General features: G+C 36.8%; 1 protein-coding gene across 1 annotated transcript in view; it reads left to right on the top strand.

The window, feature by feature from the left end:
* DNER (delta/notch like EGF repeat containing) overlaps positions 1-18965 on the top strand; it is a 134087-nt gene that overhangs the window by 96051 nt on the left and 19071 nt on the right. Inside the window, exon 8 of the mRNA XM_074877636.1 lies at positions 8307-8531. Within this exon, the coding sequence (XP_074733737.1) occupies positions 8307-8531 (225 nt within the window). The remainder of the gene's footprint in view (positions 1-8306; positions 8532-18965) is intronic.

The raw sequence follows: 18965 nt of genomic DNA on the forward strand, positions 1-18965 counted from the left end.
AGGAGAGGAAAACCTTCCCTTCATCTCCCTCCAGAGCTGTCCTCCCCAAAGAGAGTGATGGAGACGTTATCTGACATGCCACTGCTTGATGTGTAGCATTCTTGCTGATAGCAGCTTTTCTGCTGCAGGAGAACCAAGTTACTTGTGCTTCCCTTTTCTCAGTTTTGCTCGTGTTTCGCTATCTCTGTGTTATGCCACTTGGTCCTACAGCCTTGTTGCCTGCTTTGCTTCTTGAGTATTGATCTTCTGCTCCTTCCTTTGCCACTGATCCATACTTGTGTTTGGTAAGTTTCCAGTTGTTTCTGTTGTGTGCTCTGCTTTAAGTAGGCTTATTTTGACACTGTCATTGTACTATCTTAGTATTTAGGCTGTATGCTTTGCTCTTTTTTTCTTCTGGGCACATTGGTACCATTTTTTCGGTATTCTGGTATTTTTGTTTGTTGGCACTTCTGTTCTTGTTATGTGTTATAAATCTGTGTTCCTTTTCTGCTTCTAGTCTTGAGGTTTTCTATGGTTTCTGGATTTTCCTTAAAGATACAACGTGCTTTTTGACCCTTCAAAATTACAATTACTTAGCAACTTCAAGAAGTACCTCTCTGCTCACAGACTTTGTTGATAGGCAAACATGGTTTTTGTGTCGCTTGTCTGAAACTTTTTGTGCAGAGTTACCAGTTCTAGTCTCCCAGTATCATTTCTGTGTTTCCAAGAACAGCAGTGTTAGAGCAAGGATAGAGTTGGGGGAAGAGCTGTTACTCTGCTTATTTATATGTCTAACACGCTCACATGGTATAAATGTTTTCAAAAAGCACTGGGGCAACACAAGAAAAAATTTTTACTGAAATACATTTACAACTCTTGTTAAGATCAGTTTTCATACATTGACCTGTATTATTTCCAATGTAGGAAAAGTGTTTGGAGGGGATAGGAAGTTTCAGGAATCCCTTTCTGGACTGCTCAGGGTTATTTCCCTTAGAAAAAAAAAGTCTTGTATGCACCATGTCTGATTGTTGGTCCCCTGGACATGAGAAAATCATTCTTAGGTTTGCAAGAACAAATGCCATCTTGTGTGCATGGTTGCTCTTCCAGAGTGAGCCTGTGATAACTCAATAGCAGCCACAGAGGTTCTTCCTGACTCCCTAATAATTACCATTGTTTCAGAGAGCGAATGCTTCCCATGAAGTTACATAGCTGTGCTTCCTACTCATGTCCTCACCGTAAAGAGGGGATAGTCAACACTATCAGAAGTGACACAGTCTGTCTGCAAGGGCCAGTGCTATTGCTCTGGAGTAACCTAATGGATGGATGTATTATGTAATAAGGTGTTGCTTTTCCATCTTGTTCTGGAAGACCTACTAGTGCCAAGAAACTCAGGAATTCAGATATTTTGTGGAGGGAAAGAAAGGGTTGATTTAACAAAATATATTATCTAAATTTACTAACGACTGCCTTTCCCATGATTCTTCTTTCTTCTTTTGAGGTGTTATCCTTTCAGAGGCATATTTTGAGAGCTTTTGTTTGGGTTTTGAAGAGGTTTAGTTATTTTTGTAAATACAACAAAGGATAGTTAAGGGAAAATTGCAGATGCACTAACTTGCAGATTTGCTATTTTTAGCATGTCCTCAAATTTTCCATTAAAAAAACCCCTACCAAAAACCCATGATAGGTTTCTAATTTAAGTGAGGTCTCTTGCTCTGCTGCTCTTCTCCTGCTGTGCTTAATAATAATTGCTTGTTGAGAAGAGGCCTTTCTGAAGTGCTAATTCAGCACAGTGGGGGAAAGGTAGCCAAGGAGCTTATATATGTGTAAAAACTAAGACTGGAGATATAATGTGGTCAAGCAGAAGAGGACAAGAGAAGATAGAAAGTATCACAAAGGGAAAAGAAAAAGATGGCAGAAAAAGGAATGAGATGGAAACAATGAGAAATGATCTCAAGATTGTGCATTTCTTTTACAAATGATATCTGTGGTTCATGAAAGCATGTGATAATTTACAGAAGGGGAGATCTGAGGCACTGAAAAAGCAGCCTAGATCAGATATGAACATTTCATGATTATTCTTTAGACAATTTTACTGTCTTAAGAGTCCTTTAGTAAAGAAAATTTCTTTATGCTTGCAGATTCCATTTTCTGTATGATGCATTCTAGATTTTAATGTCCAAAATATGTCAGAAAATAAACTGCTATCTGAAGTTTTTGAGTCACCTGTACTAAAGAGAAAATTGGATTTTATACTCCAATTTATAGTGAAGAAGCTTAAGCAATACTTAGGACTGAAGAATTTGTTCCAAATTTTGACTCTTTATTATTGTGAAAAGGATGTTTGTCATGTTGTACTTACAATGGGGAAGGGATCTTTGATCATCTTCTTTAAATTTTCATGATAATAAACATATATTTAGCAAATATTACCTTCAAATGATCATGCAAAGAAATTTCTAGACATTCTAAAAACCCACATGTAGTAAACATCTGTCAACCTGAACATGGATATTTGAAATTTATATTCAGAATGATTCCATAAATATCCATAATCTCCTCTGGGTTTTTTTTCCACTTATTGCAATGTATAATGTACTACTGTATTGACAGTAATACTAATTCATTTTATTTGAGTTGACTGGGGTACTGCTCATCAATTTATAAATTGGATTACTTCATTTTCTTTAAGTCACTGAGAAGTTACCTATCGTGGTTTGAGCTCAGAGGGCACCCTGAAGTGGAATCAATGTACAAATAATAATTAGAAACATTAAAAAAACAAGTTGGAATAAACAAATATAATTACCATAAATGTTTCAGCGATGGAGAAACTAGTTATCCTCATTTATGTTGTTATTAAATTCACTGAAATCTTTGTTAAACGTTTTAAAAAAAATAAAGTGTATGAAAATTGCCTGATTGTGTGGTGAGGAAATGCAAGTCTCACTAATCTGTTCCTTACGCATGCAAATTTTGTGAAGTTGATAGAATGAAAGACTTGGTACTTGTGTATATATATATTTTACATATTTTAAACATTTGGAGAGGCTTTGTTAATTTTGCTCATAAGACAGTATTAAAATAAATTATTGGCAGAATATGGTTTTGAACAAAGCCAGATAATAATTAGCAAAGCTCAGATCAGTTATTCGAACAAAGAAATGAACTTCTGCTGCAAGATGTTTTTGAAGTTCTGTTACATGCAGTTTTAATGTCCTGATGATGTGTACAGATGAATTGCATTCAGTGTTATAGGAAAACACTAATCTTTGATAAAAATAGCAAGCATTCAGCTGGCCAACCACATGAAACTGGCTTGGATTCTTGGGATTTTGATGCTTTCTCTATGTGGAGGTCACCTGCTCTGACAGAAGTGGCAGAAATCTTTTAATTCAGATTAATATATTTTTGAAAAATAGTTATCAGCAATAATGGATGTCATAGACATCCTGCAGAAGGGGATAGAAAACAGTCTTATAATTAGGAGTTTAACATACAAATTACTTGAAATTCACATTTCAGGACTTATTTATATTAAAAATTTGATTTGTCTAGCTGCAGGTAACTACAGCTAGGCAACACACTGAGCGGAAGTGTCCTGAAATACCTGCAGGTATTTCTGGAAATACTGGAAAGCAGCAAATTTATGAATATTCTTATTGTAGTTTCTGTGGTTTAAAAAAATAAAGAGTTTGACAGCTGTAGGAGATGCTAAGTTGTGATTCATATGTGTTGATTTGCAATAGCAGCTAGAAAATGCACATTGTCACCATGAATTTTAATTGACTGGGAGAACAGAAGTTATTTGCCTAGATTAAGAATAGTTGAAGTTTCAAGGTCTTCACTTTTTCTGAGCTTCATTGTTCATGTAAAAGCCTTTTTATATATTATATCTTGCAGAAGTAATTCTAACTTCTTTAGGTTTACGTACAATAAACCTATTTGTTATCTTGATTCCAGGAAACTAGGTCACACAGCTGTTGCCTGTGGAAGATTTCCCAAGGTTACTGGTGATTAGAGAATGCAGAATTCTTCATATTGCCATCAGAGAGTTTAATTTACCTGAAGAATGTTTTGCTGTTAATTAAAAATTTTTATGGCTGTTTGGTTTCTGGTACTTTCTACTAATCTAATGTTTTTACCTGGCATCTTCCCAAATTGCTCTTATTTTTAATAGACTTCTCCTTAATGCTTTAGCGGGTTTAGCTTCTGTTCATCCCTCTGTTCATCTTTATCTGTAAAGACTTGGCTAGGGTGAATTTCAATCAAAATTTTACAACTACATTTTAATGATTTCTTGTTTCCTTATGAAGTGTATCTTTTCTCCCTTTGCAGAATTCTGGTGAAATACCATCAGACATCTTGTATTTCCTCACAAAACAATTTTCTATAGGGAATATAATAAATTGTCTGTATTTCTTTTAATATTTATCCCTGTATTTCAAATCCAAAGGTTTTGTAATCCCGAGTCCTAGCAATTCACAGACTTAATTTTTCACATTTGTGTAATTCTTGGAAATAGGTCTGACATAACATTCAGGCAAGTTGTTTGTTCTGCAGACTGTATAAAAAGCAGTTGTACAGTATCTTCAGAAAATGATTAACTTCCTTGATTTGTACATGGCTCTTTTGCTTTCAATAGCCAAGTAATTAAAATACCACCATGATGAGAAATCTGGTTTTTATCCAGAGCTTTTCTATCTCTGAAAACATTTCCTGATCTAGTTTCTATCACTGCCCTAGAGGTCTGTAGCAATATATAAAGAATATCACCTGACTTAATACTTTTATTCTTCTTGACAACTCCAAATGGTCTGATCCATGTAAACACAAATATTGCATTGTGTTTTTTAGCAGTATACATATTTTCTAATATTACCTTTCCACTTTACCTTCTGTGTTACTCCTTTGGTAAATTTTGCATTCAGATCTTTGAAATCACCAGTAGTCTTCAGATTTCAGTCATGTCCCTGTTACACCAATAATGACCTAGATGCAGGGTTGGGTTCATGTTAACTGACTGAAGAACAGTTTATCCGCAGAAAAATAATCTTGATTTTTATTTGTTTTTCTCCAGCATTTGTTTCTGTTTTCAATCTATAAACCTCTGAATTTGATTTTTAAATTTATTATTTACATTATTTGTTTTCAACAATTTTATTGATATGGACTTAAATGTACGTTCAGAAATGTCAAAATAAAAGATCTTCAATTCAGATGTGTAACTACTGCTGCTTTGAGTATTTTTGGGTATTTAACTCATACATAAGATTTAATCTTCCAGAATCAACTAAACACATTTCACAGCACAGTCAAAGATAGCACAAGGGCAACATGTTTTAGTGTATTTTAAACCTGCATATGTTCTTGAAGTGCTCTGTCACTTGAAACATTAGCCATCTGCCAGTAGGCTTCTCTTTGTAGGGAAGATTATTGCAAGGATTGTAGTGAAGCAGCATTAGTGTCATTGTGTGACCTCAGATCTCTTTCATCCTTTTTAATCCGTTTTCAGAGTTAGTGTAGAGATTTCACCAGACTCATTGGCTGATCTCCTTCTAATAGTTAAAAGTCCTTGCAGATTCTTTTAAATCTGTCCAGGATTTGATGATAACAATACAGGCTTTTTTAATTTGTCAGCAAATCGTTGCTAGAATTAGATTCTTGATTTTAGGATTTCCGTTCTTTTTAGTTTCTGATGGTTATGCATCTACAGGAGGGACCTCTAATATAGTATCTGTTTTCAAGATCTCCTTCTTCAGCATTGGTGTGCAGGTGGGTCCTGATAAAGCCCATCAAGCAATCTGAGCCGTAGGATAGCAAAATGGACAGGGCAGAAGGCTCTTGCCTGTTCTTTGCCTGTGCCCTGTCAGACCTGCTTTTCTTTCCTGGTCTGTTGCTGAGTTATTAATGACTAAACTGTTAAATGTTCAATATGTAGGTCCTTCCTTTTTCTTTTCTTTTTTTTTTTTTTTTTTTTTTCTTAAATGGGATTATTTTTTCTTCAATTTTCATTCCATAGCTCTGGCGTAAGATTTATGAACATATTTAAGAATGTATGAGGGAAACATGGCTTTTTAAGTAATTTCTCCAGGACCTAATATTGTAAGGATGCTCATAAAATCGTGCTGCCAACAGTGCCCAAGAATATTCTAGTTTTGTCTGGAATTCACAGGGCAGTTGTGGCCTTTCCATTTTTTCTTAGTTACAATAAACTAAGTTTTGTTAATTCTCTGAGTAGATCCCAGTAGTACACTCTGCGTGGGTTACTCACAATTGTTTAATATCAATTTCCCTCTCTGATGCATTTCACTGAGGTTTTGTGGATCTATAATACATGGAGTGTGTCTCCTTGAGGAAGTCCTCAGGATATTTTAAACTAATTGCTGGTTTCCCTTTTTTTGGTGTATGCTGGAAACTTTAATGTCTTTAGGCTGATTATTTCAGCTTTCACTTGCTCTTCAAGTCTTGGAGCTCAGTCAGGTTGACAGACTATGCTCATTTCACTAGATCTTTCTGGCCCAGGTTTTCAACAAATCTAATCAAGAACAAACTATAGAATTTAAACCTATTAGTAAATGTTTGTGATTTTTTTCTAATGCTTTAAAATGTACGTTAATCTATTTCTTATGCGCTTGTTTTCAGACATGCCAACTCCTGACTTGCTACCCATGGTTACAGTGCTAGAACTACAGTTAAACAGTTACAGTTTAACTCATCTGAATGTGAATCATGAATAATTAGAAAATAAAACCAAAATGCCTTGAAAGTAACACATCTGTCAAAGTTAACTAAAAACTATTTCCTGATGAATTGTACCTTGCTTGAAATGTGGAATGATATTGTTTAGAACAAAAATATTTACTGAGTCAGTAAAAGATAATGAGATGCTGTAAAGTATGTATTGAATGTGGTATTTGGTCTTACTTTTGGTTCAGTTCTAATGCATCAACTGCTTTTAATCCAACAGCGAGACTTTATAAATACAAAAATGATAGAAGAAAGACCAAAAATCTGCTTCATTCCATCATGGATAAGATTTCAATATTAAGTGTTAATCCAAAGTGTCACCTGTCATTGTTTTCATGCTCTGAGTGTTGGCAAGCTGCTGTATAACAGAGATATCTTCTCCATCTTGATCTTTTCTTTCACCATCATGCACATTTTGTATTTTTATTTTAAATTTGTTTTTCTCTCTTTCTGATTAAATATTTTTCAAATCCTAGAATAGCTTTTCCTGCATTTACTTATTTTCTTTAGTGTCTGAAATGTTGCTACAGTCTCCTGGTTAGCAGTGGCAATGTGGTCTGTTCTTTGTCTTTTAGACTGGCACAACTGCAGTGGTTTACATTTTCTGTTAGAGTAGATTAGTAAAACTGGCTTGCTGGGTCTTGAGTGGAGACTGGCCTAATTTGCTCCTAATTTCTTATTCCCAGTGATTAGTGTATTGTAATGTAAGAGCTGTTCTACAATGTAAGATATTCCAGGAAACTTTAAGCCTGAAAAGTTATGGTCTATACAAATGGTCCAAATACTCATTAAAAAAATATTAGAATTGAATGGAAAGGACAGTTAGCTCTTTTATTTGGAAGACTGCTAGAATTTACATATACTTTTAGGAGGGTGCTAGAATTGGAATATACTTTTCTGACTTGTTTTTGGGTACAATAACCATGCATTATGTTAGTACATATATGATGTATGTGTATAAACTATAGTTAGTATACTGCAATTTGCTCAAATGTTGTTCTTCTCTACATCTGATTTTAAAATTCCCTTGCAGAAATACAGTTTTCTTTATATCTAATTTTTACATGGTATTGCTTCAATAAATCATTGTCTCTCCTGCTAATGAGAAATATGTTCTTGTAAAAGATATTCATCTAAATTATTGAAACTCAAGTAAACTCGTGCTGCTTTAGAGGTTGTTATTCTTAACAGACACATTAACAATAACCCGAAAAAGGTCAGTTTTGGCTTTTCTTTTTTTTTACCAGGCTAGTCTGTTCCTGATCTTTAGAAAATATCTGCATTTCTAGCCAGATGCACTTTGGAAGGTGGATAAACACTGTCAGTTACAACAAATATTTTTACAATTCACTGCCTTAATCATATGATAGTATGATTCTACCTGAAACATATTTTATCATATCATGTTAATGGGTAGAATTAGGTTTAATATATATAGGAAGTCTGTATTTTTGTAATTTTCATGGAATTTAAAAAGTAGGAATATAGGTATATCAATGGCTTACTTTTAACTTGCTTTAGTTATTAAAATTGTATGCATAGCAGAATGCTTACTTATCAAAACCATTTATTTCTTTTAGGGTTTTTAGGAACCTCTTGTGAAGACAAATTAGACCCTTGTGTGTCATCTCCCTGCCAGAACAATGGAACCTGTTATGCAGATAGACTTGCCTTCTCCTGCAGTTGTAGTCCTGGATTTACAGGACCTACATGTGCTCAGCTGATTGACTTCTGTGCTCTGAATCCTTGTGCACATGGCATTTGTCGCAGTGTTGGAACCAGCTACAGATGCCTCTGTATCCCTGGTTTGTACCAAACTGTTACATGTTTTGTAAATATTCTAATATTTTTATATATAGATTACCTACATAGTTTAAAATTGCTTTCTTTTTTTCTTTTCAGTGTATAAAACACATTGAGCAGATGTTCTGTCTGTTTAGAATAATGATAGGAATCCACACATTCCATTTGGAAAAATCAGAAATTGCAGAGTGAGCACTGAAAATACCCACTGAGATCCAGGTGGCTTGGTTGATATCTACAGCTGTATTATAAACCCATAGTCTGCAGGATAAATCATTTTAAGATGAGATATCAGTGTCATTGAAGTTACAGAATTTAGTAGAGTGCATGGAAAATGACACAGATCATTGGGGGAGTGGAAGCAAACAAGGTAGCTGAACAAAGGTAGAGAAGGAAAAAAAAGGTTATCCCAAAGGGTTTAGTTCTGCCATCCATGTTTACATAAATTGTCTCTCTTCAGAAGTTCCAGGGATACACCTTAGGTGAGCATAGCTAGCAGCTGGTAACTGTTTGACAATATAGCCTAGCAGTGCCTGACGTCTGGGTTGCGTTTGTTTAGCTCTAGATTTTTTTCTTCTTTGTACCAATGTAACAGAATATTGGGGTACTTATAGCTCCCTTTATACATTTTAGAAATTATAATTAATAGGTGAAGTAGCAGTTAGAATGAATAATATTGTGTGCTGCACTACTGCTTAAGCACTTACAGAGTGAAAACCAGTAATTGTTTTCATTTGAATAATTTTGATGCTTTTTTATTTTTCAAGTCTGTTCTTATAAATCTATAAACTTGAAAACTGCAGAAGCTAAGGGGAAAATAAATTCCCAGTGTACAAGGGATAAACTAAGGTGGTACTGGATAGTTAGTAGCTCTACATACACATAACACTGTGTCATGCATGTTGTTCTATGAAGTTCCTTTCAGAGGAATACTCTCTCTGCTGCTTCGCCTTGCCTTGCCGGAAACCAGTCACAGTTCTCCAGCTCTTTTCCCTTCCTTCTCAGTTAGCAGGCTGTGCAGGTGTCCTACGAATCACAAAGGTGTTGTCTGTCCTATAGGTGACGAGTCTGAACTTTAATACATGCCACATCCGTATGTTTTCTTTTTAGCCTTTGCATAGAAAGAAGTCAGCTTCTTTCTCTTCCAAGAAGAAGTTCCTCCTTTTCCTGCCAAGAAAGAAGCCCACAATCTGTTCCTAGAACACTTCAGATTAGGATAGTTGAGGCTTAGGACAAAAAGAAAGTAAAATAACTGTTTAATTTGACTTTCATATATTGGCATTTTGAGGATGAAAGATGTCACTGCTTTCTGTTTCTGCTTCTTACAGCTTTATAGCAAGGTGAAACATAGAGAACTCTTCTATTTTCCTTGAAAGGCATGGGCTTTTATCTGAGATACAGTAGCCCATAGAACTGGTATCTCATCTGAAGAGGGATCCCTGAAGACACAAGCATTACCAGCTAATGTCTTTGTCTTGGACGGTATATTGAGGGCAAACTTCAAAGTGTTGCTGTCAGTAACTGACGCATGTGATCTTAAAGGAAATTCCAGATGTTGAGACTAAAGTCTGAAACTGCTTAAGGATGAAAGCATCATCACTTCATAAGAATAATGGATTGATTTTTGAAAATAAGCCATCACTTATTAAATCAATAAATGTGGGAAGAGCAGGTTTCAGCATTATGAATACTTCATCATAAGGCTTTGTGTTGTGTAGCAAGATTCTCACTGATGTATGCTATCCTGAGAGGGAGGCCACAACATGGTTGTGTTGTTTCACAGTTTTGTTGCTGAAATTTCTTCCTGTAGTGTGTTTTGATTTTTGGAATGAAGATACTTTTAGCGATAGGTTAGACAACTGGCTATATAGTACTTTGTGCAGTTACAAAGTTTGTGCATATACAGAGCATGGTGTAACAGTGAAGTTTGCTTTGACTGAATTTTAGAAAGCCTGTTGAAAAAAGCTAATTTTTGGAACTCAGTTCAATGAGCAGTCCTAACTTTTCTAGACTGTCTAGTTTTCTTACATTGATTCTGATAGGTCTGAATTTAACTGGTATAGAAAACAGTAACCTTCTGGGCATTTTGTGTTGTTTCTCCACCAGAATGAATTAGTTTTATCTGTGGATATGGGGAGTTTGTAATGAAATCTACTAGTGCAGCATTTTTAGAAGGTGTCAGAATTAATCACTGCTATTTAGAGACACAGAAAGAATCATCAGAAGTTGTTTTTGGAGAGGTACTCACAAATGAACAGAAGCTAGTCAAAATTTGAAGTTTGGATTTGACAGATTTATAATTGAATTACATACTTCTTTATAAAGGAGAAAAATGTGAAAGTGAAATGCAAACAATACCATAGTAGTGTTATCTCATAATTCATTTGTTGCCCAGCAGGACATACAGGATTATAAGACTCTCATGTAAGAGCTTTAACCATTGAGACATATTAACTTACTTAACAAAAATAAGAAAAGAAGCTTCCATTTATGGACAGTTTTTCAGGAAGCACCCTCAGTTGTTCTTCTTGCAACCCTTCCGAAACCAGAGGGTAGGTAGACTTTTGTGGCAAGATAGGTCCAGATGTTTAAGTGACCTCAAATGTTTTCAGCTCAGATGTTTCTGTGAATGGCATGGGCAGTTTTCATCTGAACAAAAGAATGGCATTATGTAATGCAGAAGAGTATTCCCTAACACGGTTTGTTTTATATATTTCAGGAGGTGAAGATGATAATTCTTTCATTACAAACTTTCAGTCTTCCTTTTTGAAGTGTTTAATTGCTTTGCTGTTCGTTTGCATAATAGAGGAATCCTTAGAGAAAAGGATTGGGTATTGAGATGAAGAGCAACAGGCCTAATCATATTTAAATAGAGCTAGCACATCCTGTCTTATTGAGAGCACAAACTAGAATTCATATCAGTTGATAATTAGTTCCATGTCTGACAAAATACCTTTTTGATTGCAGGTAGTTGAAATTGCCAGGTGCTGTTTTCCTAAATTCATTTTTAGAACTGAGAATTTAATAGTTTAATATTTACCCCTTCATTTTGGATATTATTCCCCTCACCCAGCCCCCAGAAGGACTAAATAGCAGAGGAAGTGAACAGGAAAAAAAGGGTTTGAAGTTAAAAAAAAAAAAATCCAGAAAGACAGGAGAAGCAGGACTCCGTGGGTAGGACTATGAGAGTTACTTGGTAGCATCAACCTATTCTTTGATTGGCTAGCAAGCATTTTGTTAACTTGTTTGGATTCATAACAGAAAACTGCTGTTTTTCTAGCTATTGAATGGTACAAGCAGTTTGGGCATGGTCAAGAAAAATCTCTACAGAGGGTGGAGAAGCTTTTGAGATGAGGAGCTGCCTAACTCTGGACAATAAGGAAAGTGATCAAAATTTATCAATATGCTTTGATCTTTAAGTGGTTTTTAATATATAACCGACACCACAGTTGACTGAAAAAACCCAGAGACTGATGAAGAGCATTTTTAAGACTACCAGTGCTGTGTATGCTCTGTGAGGTTCTGAAAAGAATTGTCAGTATTCATATGCTTTGAATTGTAGAAATCAAAACACAAGAAGAGATATTATACCTTTGTATAAGCGATGGAAAGATAAATCAACAGAAACCTGAATTTCCCAATTAGTGTAAAAAATTTTTCTTCTTCATTTCTGTTATAAAAAGGGATCCAATTTTCCTGGCCTGGAGTATTGGGAGCTGTCCAGCACAGTGCCCTTTCCCAAGTTGTCCGTGGTAGAAAAAATTAGACATTTCTTTTTCCAAGTAAACCAGGGAAGTTTTAATCTTCTTCAGCATGTTGTTTGCCTGTGGTTCAAACAACAAAAAGCTAGTTAAATATTCTTGGATAAATAAAAGCATTTTTTCTGAAACTTGTCACCTGATTAGAAGTTGTTGGGTTGGTTTGTTCAAATTAATTCTGTGTTTCACGGGACTTAAAAGTAGTCTCAGGCCTCTCATGTTATGAAGACTTGTTTTTATTTAAATAATATTTATGCATTTAAAAGTTAGCCAGATGAAAAGCTATAGAGGTTGCATCCAAGACCATATATGGCACCTCTTTAGTTGAACTCTTTTGTGTTGCTCCATGTGTGAAATTCAATGGGAAGTATTAAAAAAACCCATTTTTCTTCCAAACCTTTTGTAGACTGCTGTAAACTTCACTTTTAAAAATAACAATTTGTTTTAGAAGGCATTCCCTATACAAATAGCATTACTTGCTTCATATAGAGGTGGAACTAAAGCCCAAATTATGTGAGCTTGTCATTAATCTGTCAGTAATTTAAAAACTTGGATAACTTATTTCAAAAGATCATTCAAGAACTGCACCTAAGTGGTAGAAAGATAGGAATAGTCAGAATAATTTGTTTCCTTCTTTTATGCCTTTTTGTTGTTATAAACATACCATTATGGGTTAAGTCATAACAGTGGGATTTAAGCCAATTACCTTTAGGGGTTTTCCTCATGAGTTAAAGGGATAGTAGATAAATGGGAGTCAACTTCTGTGTAGATCAGCATTTAGGAGGCATCATAATACACATTTTGCCAGTGGTTTGTGTAATTAGTGTAAGATAGATGAGCGATTAAACTTGAGGTTTTTGAAGGAATTGCAACCTAGGATTCCTCAAGTAATGACTACAGAGCATGGAATAATGCATTTTTGGTATCTCTATCAAAAAGAGTTTGATAGAGTGGACGAGTTATGTCTCTGGTATATTAAAATGGTGGATTCTATTTACAATTTTGCCTGCAGAGATTTGACAGTCTCTGTTACATTACTTGTAAAGTGGATAAATAAAATTTGTCTGCAGTTTAGTAGCATTATTAAGGGTTAATAATAAACATACTGAACTACATAAAGATATTACCATACATTAGTAGGAAAGAAATGATCTCTGCATCTTGACCCTGAGGCTTTCTGGCTTATAGGGTCTCAGCATCAGTGTGCCAGCTCCTAGACTACTGACTTCTTTGTACAGGAGTCTTTCACTTTCAGACATGTTCCTGAATTCCTATACATTATTTTTTTAGATATATTAATTGTAAGTGTATTAAATAACATTTTTGAACTCTCTTTGAAATTTGTTATAAGGTATATCTGAAACATACTGTTTTAAAAACTTTAGAACCTGCCACTTATTTTTTGTGTTCTGCTCTAGGATGACATGGGGCTTTTTTGAGTTATTTTACAGAGGATATAATTTCTTATTACAGAAGCAAAGCTCTGCAGAGTTTTGCTTATATGTGTGACCTTAATACCATCCTTCCTTTATGCACTGTTTCTACTAGCAGGCATAGTGTCAGCTGAATTTTCATCTGTGTAACTAAATAATAAGAATTCTAAACAGTTCCAGTTAGCCCAAGGTCTGTGAAAGTCTCCTTGCGTGGTAGGCAGTTTGGTTTCCATGCTTTTTTGGCCAGTGTACAGATTTGAAGAATGATGAATGATGTCCAAGTAGAGAGTGGTCACAAGTGACGTTCCTCAGGGGTTGGTGTTTGGGCCAGCACTGTTTAAGATCTTTGTTGGAGACATGGTCAGTGGGATCGAGTGCACCCTCACCAAGTTCGCCAATGACACCGAGTTGTGTGCTGCAGTTGACACGCTGGAGGGGGGGGATGTGCCATCCAGAGGGACCTGGACGGGCTGGAGAGGTGGGCCTGTGCAAATCTCATGAAGTTCAACAAGGCCAAGTGCAAGGTCCTGCACATGGGTCGGGGCAATCCCAAGCACAAATCCAGGCTGGGCGATGAGTGGATTGAGAGCAGCCCTGGAGAGAAGGACTTGGGGGTGTTGGTGGGTGGAAAACTGACTGTGAGCCAGCAATGTGTGCTCGCAGCCCAGAAAGCCAACTGTGTGCTGGGCTGCATCAAGAAAAGTGTTTGAGGCCAGGTTGGATGAGGCTTTGACCAACCTGATCTAGTGGAAGGTATCCCTGCCCATGCAGGAGAGTTGGCACTAGATGATCTTTAAGGTCCCTTCCAACCCAAACCATTCTATGATATATCTTAAAAAAGACTACATAAAAAATTTCTGTCTTTTTGTTAAAGAATTTAGCTGTAAACAAAAGAATTTTTCATAGATAACTTCAGAATAACAGATTCTAGTATAGTTGCTTCCTCTCTTTCTAGTAACATTACAGTGCTGCTGCTTTTATGTTCAGAACCAATGCAAAATACAACTATTTGGTATATAACATTTCTGTGGATGTACTCAGAAAGAAAGAAACAATACCTACATTAACAATACTTCTCCAGCTAAGCAGAGAAAAAAAATGCATTGGGCATTGCAGCTTCAAAAAGGGCAACTAATATTACTAAATATTTTTTTTCCAGGTCACTAAAAATTGGATATACCTTCAATAACAGCATAAAGATGTCCCTATGTTACTTCTTCTCACTCTACATGACTGTCCCTCTGCTACTGGTCTTTACAAAGGCAGAAACAGATCTGTTGCCACTCTCCTGTGGATTCCCAAATCCTCTTTCTCTTTCCTAAGTGACAGGGAGGCTGCCTTGAAGAGGCCAGGATGTTTGTCTGATGCTCTCCAGCATTGTCTTCAGACAGCTCCATGCCAAGGTGCACTGTCTGTGCACATGGCTATGTTAAAAACTGCAAAGGGAGAAAATGTAAAAGGGGGCACACAATCTGTGTCATGCAGGCTGATGAGGAGAAGCCATGGGTTTTCTCAAAGCCTTCGAGAGCAGTTGACAGAGCAAAAGATACAGCAGTGCAACCTCTTGGGAATATCTGTGCTATCAGGTTAACAGAAGAGAGAGGGAGAAGCTTACTCTCCCTTTATAAATCAATAAAGAACAAAGTTGAAAGCTTCTGAGGCTTTCTTAGATACTAGCTCCTCAACAGTAATTCCCTGGGCTTATCCACACTTAACACCAGCAAACCAAGGCAGCAGGACAAAAATCCCATCTCTATGGGAAGGCCTCATGGGATACAATGCAAGGGAGCTCTATTTTGCAGGGAAGAGCATCCATTCATATACATGGCCGCTCACTGTGGTTGCATGTTATATAATCAAGAAATAAATGTGTTCAGTTAAAGTCTGAGCTTATATAGCAATTAAGTAAGAGAGAGAAGAGCTGCTCCAGATGGCAGGAAGGTAGGAAGGCATGCTTACAAGCCACGGCCAGATTGCGTGGAGGGTTGCCTTAATGTAGAATTGGAAACAAAATGAGGAAACAGAAGCAATAAAGGGCTCACAGACAGTCTGGAACTGGAATTAACCTAAAGTCACTTCTGCCAGAGCTTGCGTTTCCTGCCCCAGTTCCAAAATGGGGGAAGGGAAAAGAGAGCGAAAAGAAAAATTGCTACTGCTACAGACAGATGTTGCACTTGCCTCTGCAAAAAGGTACTAAGATAAACCTACGCTCCTATAAACATCTATTAACCTGCATGAGCAAAAAATCAAGTGCAGAGGAAGCATACTCCATGGTACTACCTCTGAAGTTGCCACACTCTTCATACCCTGTAGAATTTTTTCTGACACTCCTCTTTTTTTTTTTTTTTTTCAAATGTTCTATATGTGCTATCATATATATTTATAAAGTAGAGGGCAGGTGTTAATGTCTGTACATGTGCTTTGCGGTTTCAACCTCCATACCCCTATGTCTTTAAGAAAGCCAAATGCAAAAGTTTGCTGCAACATTAAGTTATTCAATTTCCACATAGATTTCTTTGCTTCGGGCCAGACAAAATTAAAAAGAATATATAAAATATTCATATTTTAAATTGATAACAGCAGATCTATTAAAATAATGGAGTATAAAGAGAAAAAGGTTTAAGAGGAGGAAGAAACTGCTTTGGGGTTCAGGGACTAAATAAATGTTCTATGAACAGACACAATGGGGTCCCACTGGTTTCATGAATCAGGTTCTAGATGAGAAATCCAACAAATGAGCATAAGAATTTTTATCAGGATTAGTTCTTTAACATGGGGTAAGCATGAAAACACATGACACAAACTATGAATCTAATGTCCAAACACTGGGTATTTGTTACCTGTAAAGGGCCAGGAGATAAGTATTAATAATTGGGGTGTGTAAGCATATAATTAAAGATTTAAAGGTAAAGTTTCACATATAATTGAAAACTCACACACATAATACAAAGTAGGTATGGTTTCATAGGCTTGTGAATTCTAAAGGACCCTCTCAGCAGACATTTGAAGAAGTGTATTCAACTTGGAAATAACTTACACATTTTTTTCCCCCCATTCTGGAAGTAGGAACATTCAAAAATATTAGACTGCTTACCAAGTTAACTTATATGAATTAGCTTTTCTATGCTAGCTATTAGATGATGTAGGTTATCCATAACAACACCCACAATGAAAGCCAACACACAAAAAAAGTTAGTAGTAAATGCTTGGTTGTGTGTGTTCTGCAAATTGTGCAGATATGCAAGTATAATAACTATCATAGAATGATTAGGGTTGGAAGGGACCTTAAAGATCATCTAGTTCCAGCCCAGCTGCCATGGGCAGGGACACCTTCCACTAGATCAGGTTGCTCAAAGCCCCGTCCAACCTGGCCTTGAACACTGACAGGGAGGGGGCAGCCACAATTTCTCTCTGGACAACCTGTGCCAGTGCCTCACCACCCTCACAGGGAAGAATTTCTTCCTTATATCTAATCTAAATTTACCATCTTTCAGTTTAAAACCATTACCCCTTGTCCTATCCCTACACCCCCTGATAAAGAGTCCCTCCCCATCTTTCCTGTAGCCCCCTTTAAGTACTGGAAGGCCGCTATAAGGTCTCACCGGAGCCTTCTCTTCCCCAGGCTGAACAACCCCAACTCTCTCAGCCTGTCCTCATAAGGGAGGTGCTCCAGCCCCTGATCATCTTTGTGGCCTCCTCTGGACCCACTCGAGCAGGTCCATGTCTTTCTGATGTTGGGGGCCCCAGACCTGGACACAGCACTGCAGGTGGGGTCTCATGAGAGAGGAGTAGAGGGGGAGAATCCTCTCCCTCGACCTGCTGGCCACACTTCTCTTGATGCAGCCCAGGACACGGTTGGCTTTCTGGGATGTGAGCGCACATTGCTGGCTCATAGTCAGTTTTCCACCCACTAATACCCCCAAGTCCTCTCCGCAGGGCTGCTCTCAATCCACTCATCGCCCAGCCTGTATTTGTGTTTGGGATTACCCTGACCCATGTGCAGGACTTTGCACTTGGCCTTACTGAATTTCATGAGGTTTGCCCAGGCCCACCTCTCCAGCCTGTCCAGGTCCCTCTGGATGGCACATCCCTTCCCTCCAGCGTCTTGACTGCATATGTATGAATTCAGTCTAATACATGGTTTATATATCAGCATAATTTAAAAGCAGTAATGCAAAGAGAAACGCTTGTTAAGAATGATATGGTGCCTCTTAGCTCCATGAGAATAAACACATTTCCCTTGGGTGCCTGGTCCCACAGCAGATCTTACTCCCTCACAGCAGTTACAGCAGAAGGAAGCTGCTGGCACCAGGGTGAGGATGATGAGGGTGAAATCGTATGTGGGCAAGATCTGCCCTCTCGTGGAGAGAGAAAATATTTTTCCCTCACTGTGTTCGGTGTCTGACAGCATGGGCTGTCTTAATCCTAAGGAGCTGATATGATAGTTCATATTCATTTTAGAAACCAACTATTCAGTCACAAAACTCCAGACATTGTTTCTGGAGTTGGAAAGCTGCTACCTTAAGAAAGAAGAAAAAAAACAAAAGGAAAAAAAAAAAAAGAAAAAAAGAAGGAAAAGAAAAAAGTAACAAGAAAGTAGAGAGGAGGCTTTGCATTAACAAAAGTATAACCTGGGTCTATTGAAGAGGAATTAAATAAGCTTCTTGGTATCAAATGTAATAGTCTTCAAAATGACCAAGCTTATGATTCTTCATATTTAATACCAAGTAACCAATATTATTAAGTAGACATATTTTAGCATTACAGCTAGTTTTATTTCCTCTGTTACATTATACTAATTAATGCTGTTACTTAATATAAGTAGGTACTACTTTGACCTGATACACTATGTCTAGAAAGTAATTTCAACTACTGTTAAGACCAATGATCATATGCCACACTAAATAATGAGAAAAGTCTGTTACAAGTGGATTAACTCCTTATTTCTTACCTCATGATACAAATGACTCAGTGGTCATTAACAGGTCTCGTAGCTTTTCTGTGCTCCTACTTTCTATGTCTGCATAATCAGGCCATAATACCTGCCTACAGCCTGGGAATACTGTAAAAAATTAAGTATCTTAATGCTTCTACAGTGTTTTGACATGTACAGCATTAAAGTTAAAATATATTATCATTCTAACTACTGTTATACGATTATCACCGCCTTGATGAAAAGTGGCTTTGATGCAAGGATCCAGGAAAGCTAGGAGATACGTCAATATTAGTTTATTCCTTTTTACAG

The sequence above is a fragment of the Strix uralensis genome, chromosome 9 (assembly GCF_047716275.1).
Source record: "Strix uralensis isolate ZFMK-TIS-50842 chromosome 9, bStrUra1, whole genome shotgun sequence".
Lineage (NCBI taxonomy): Eukaryota > Metazoa > Chordata > Aves > Strigiformes > Strigidae > Strix > Strix uralensis.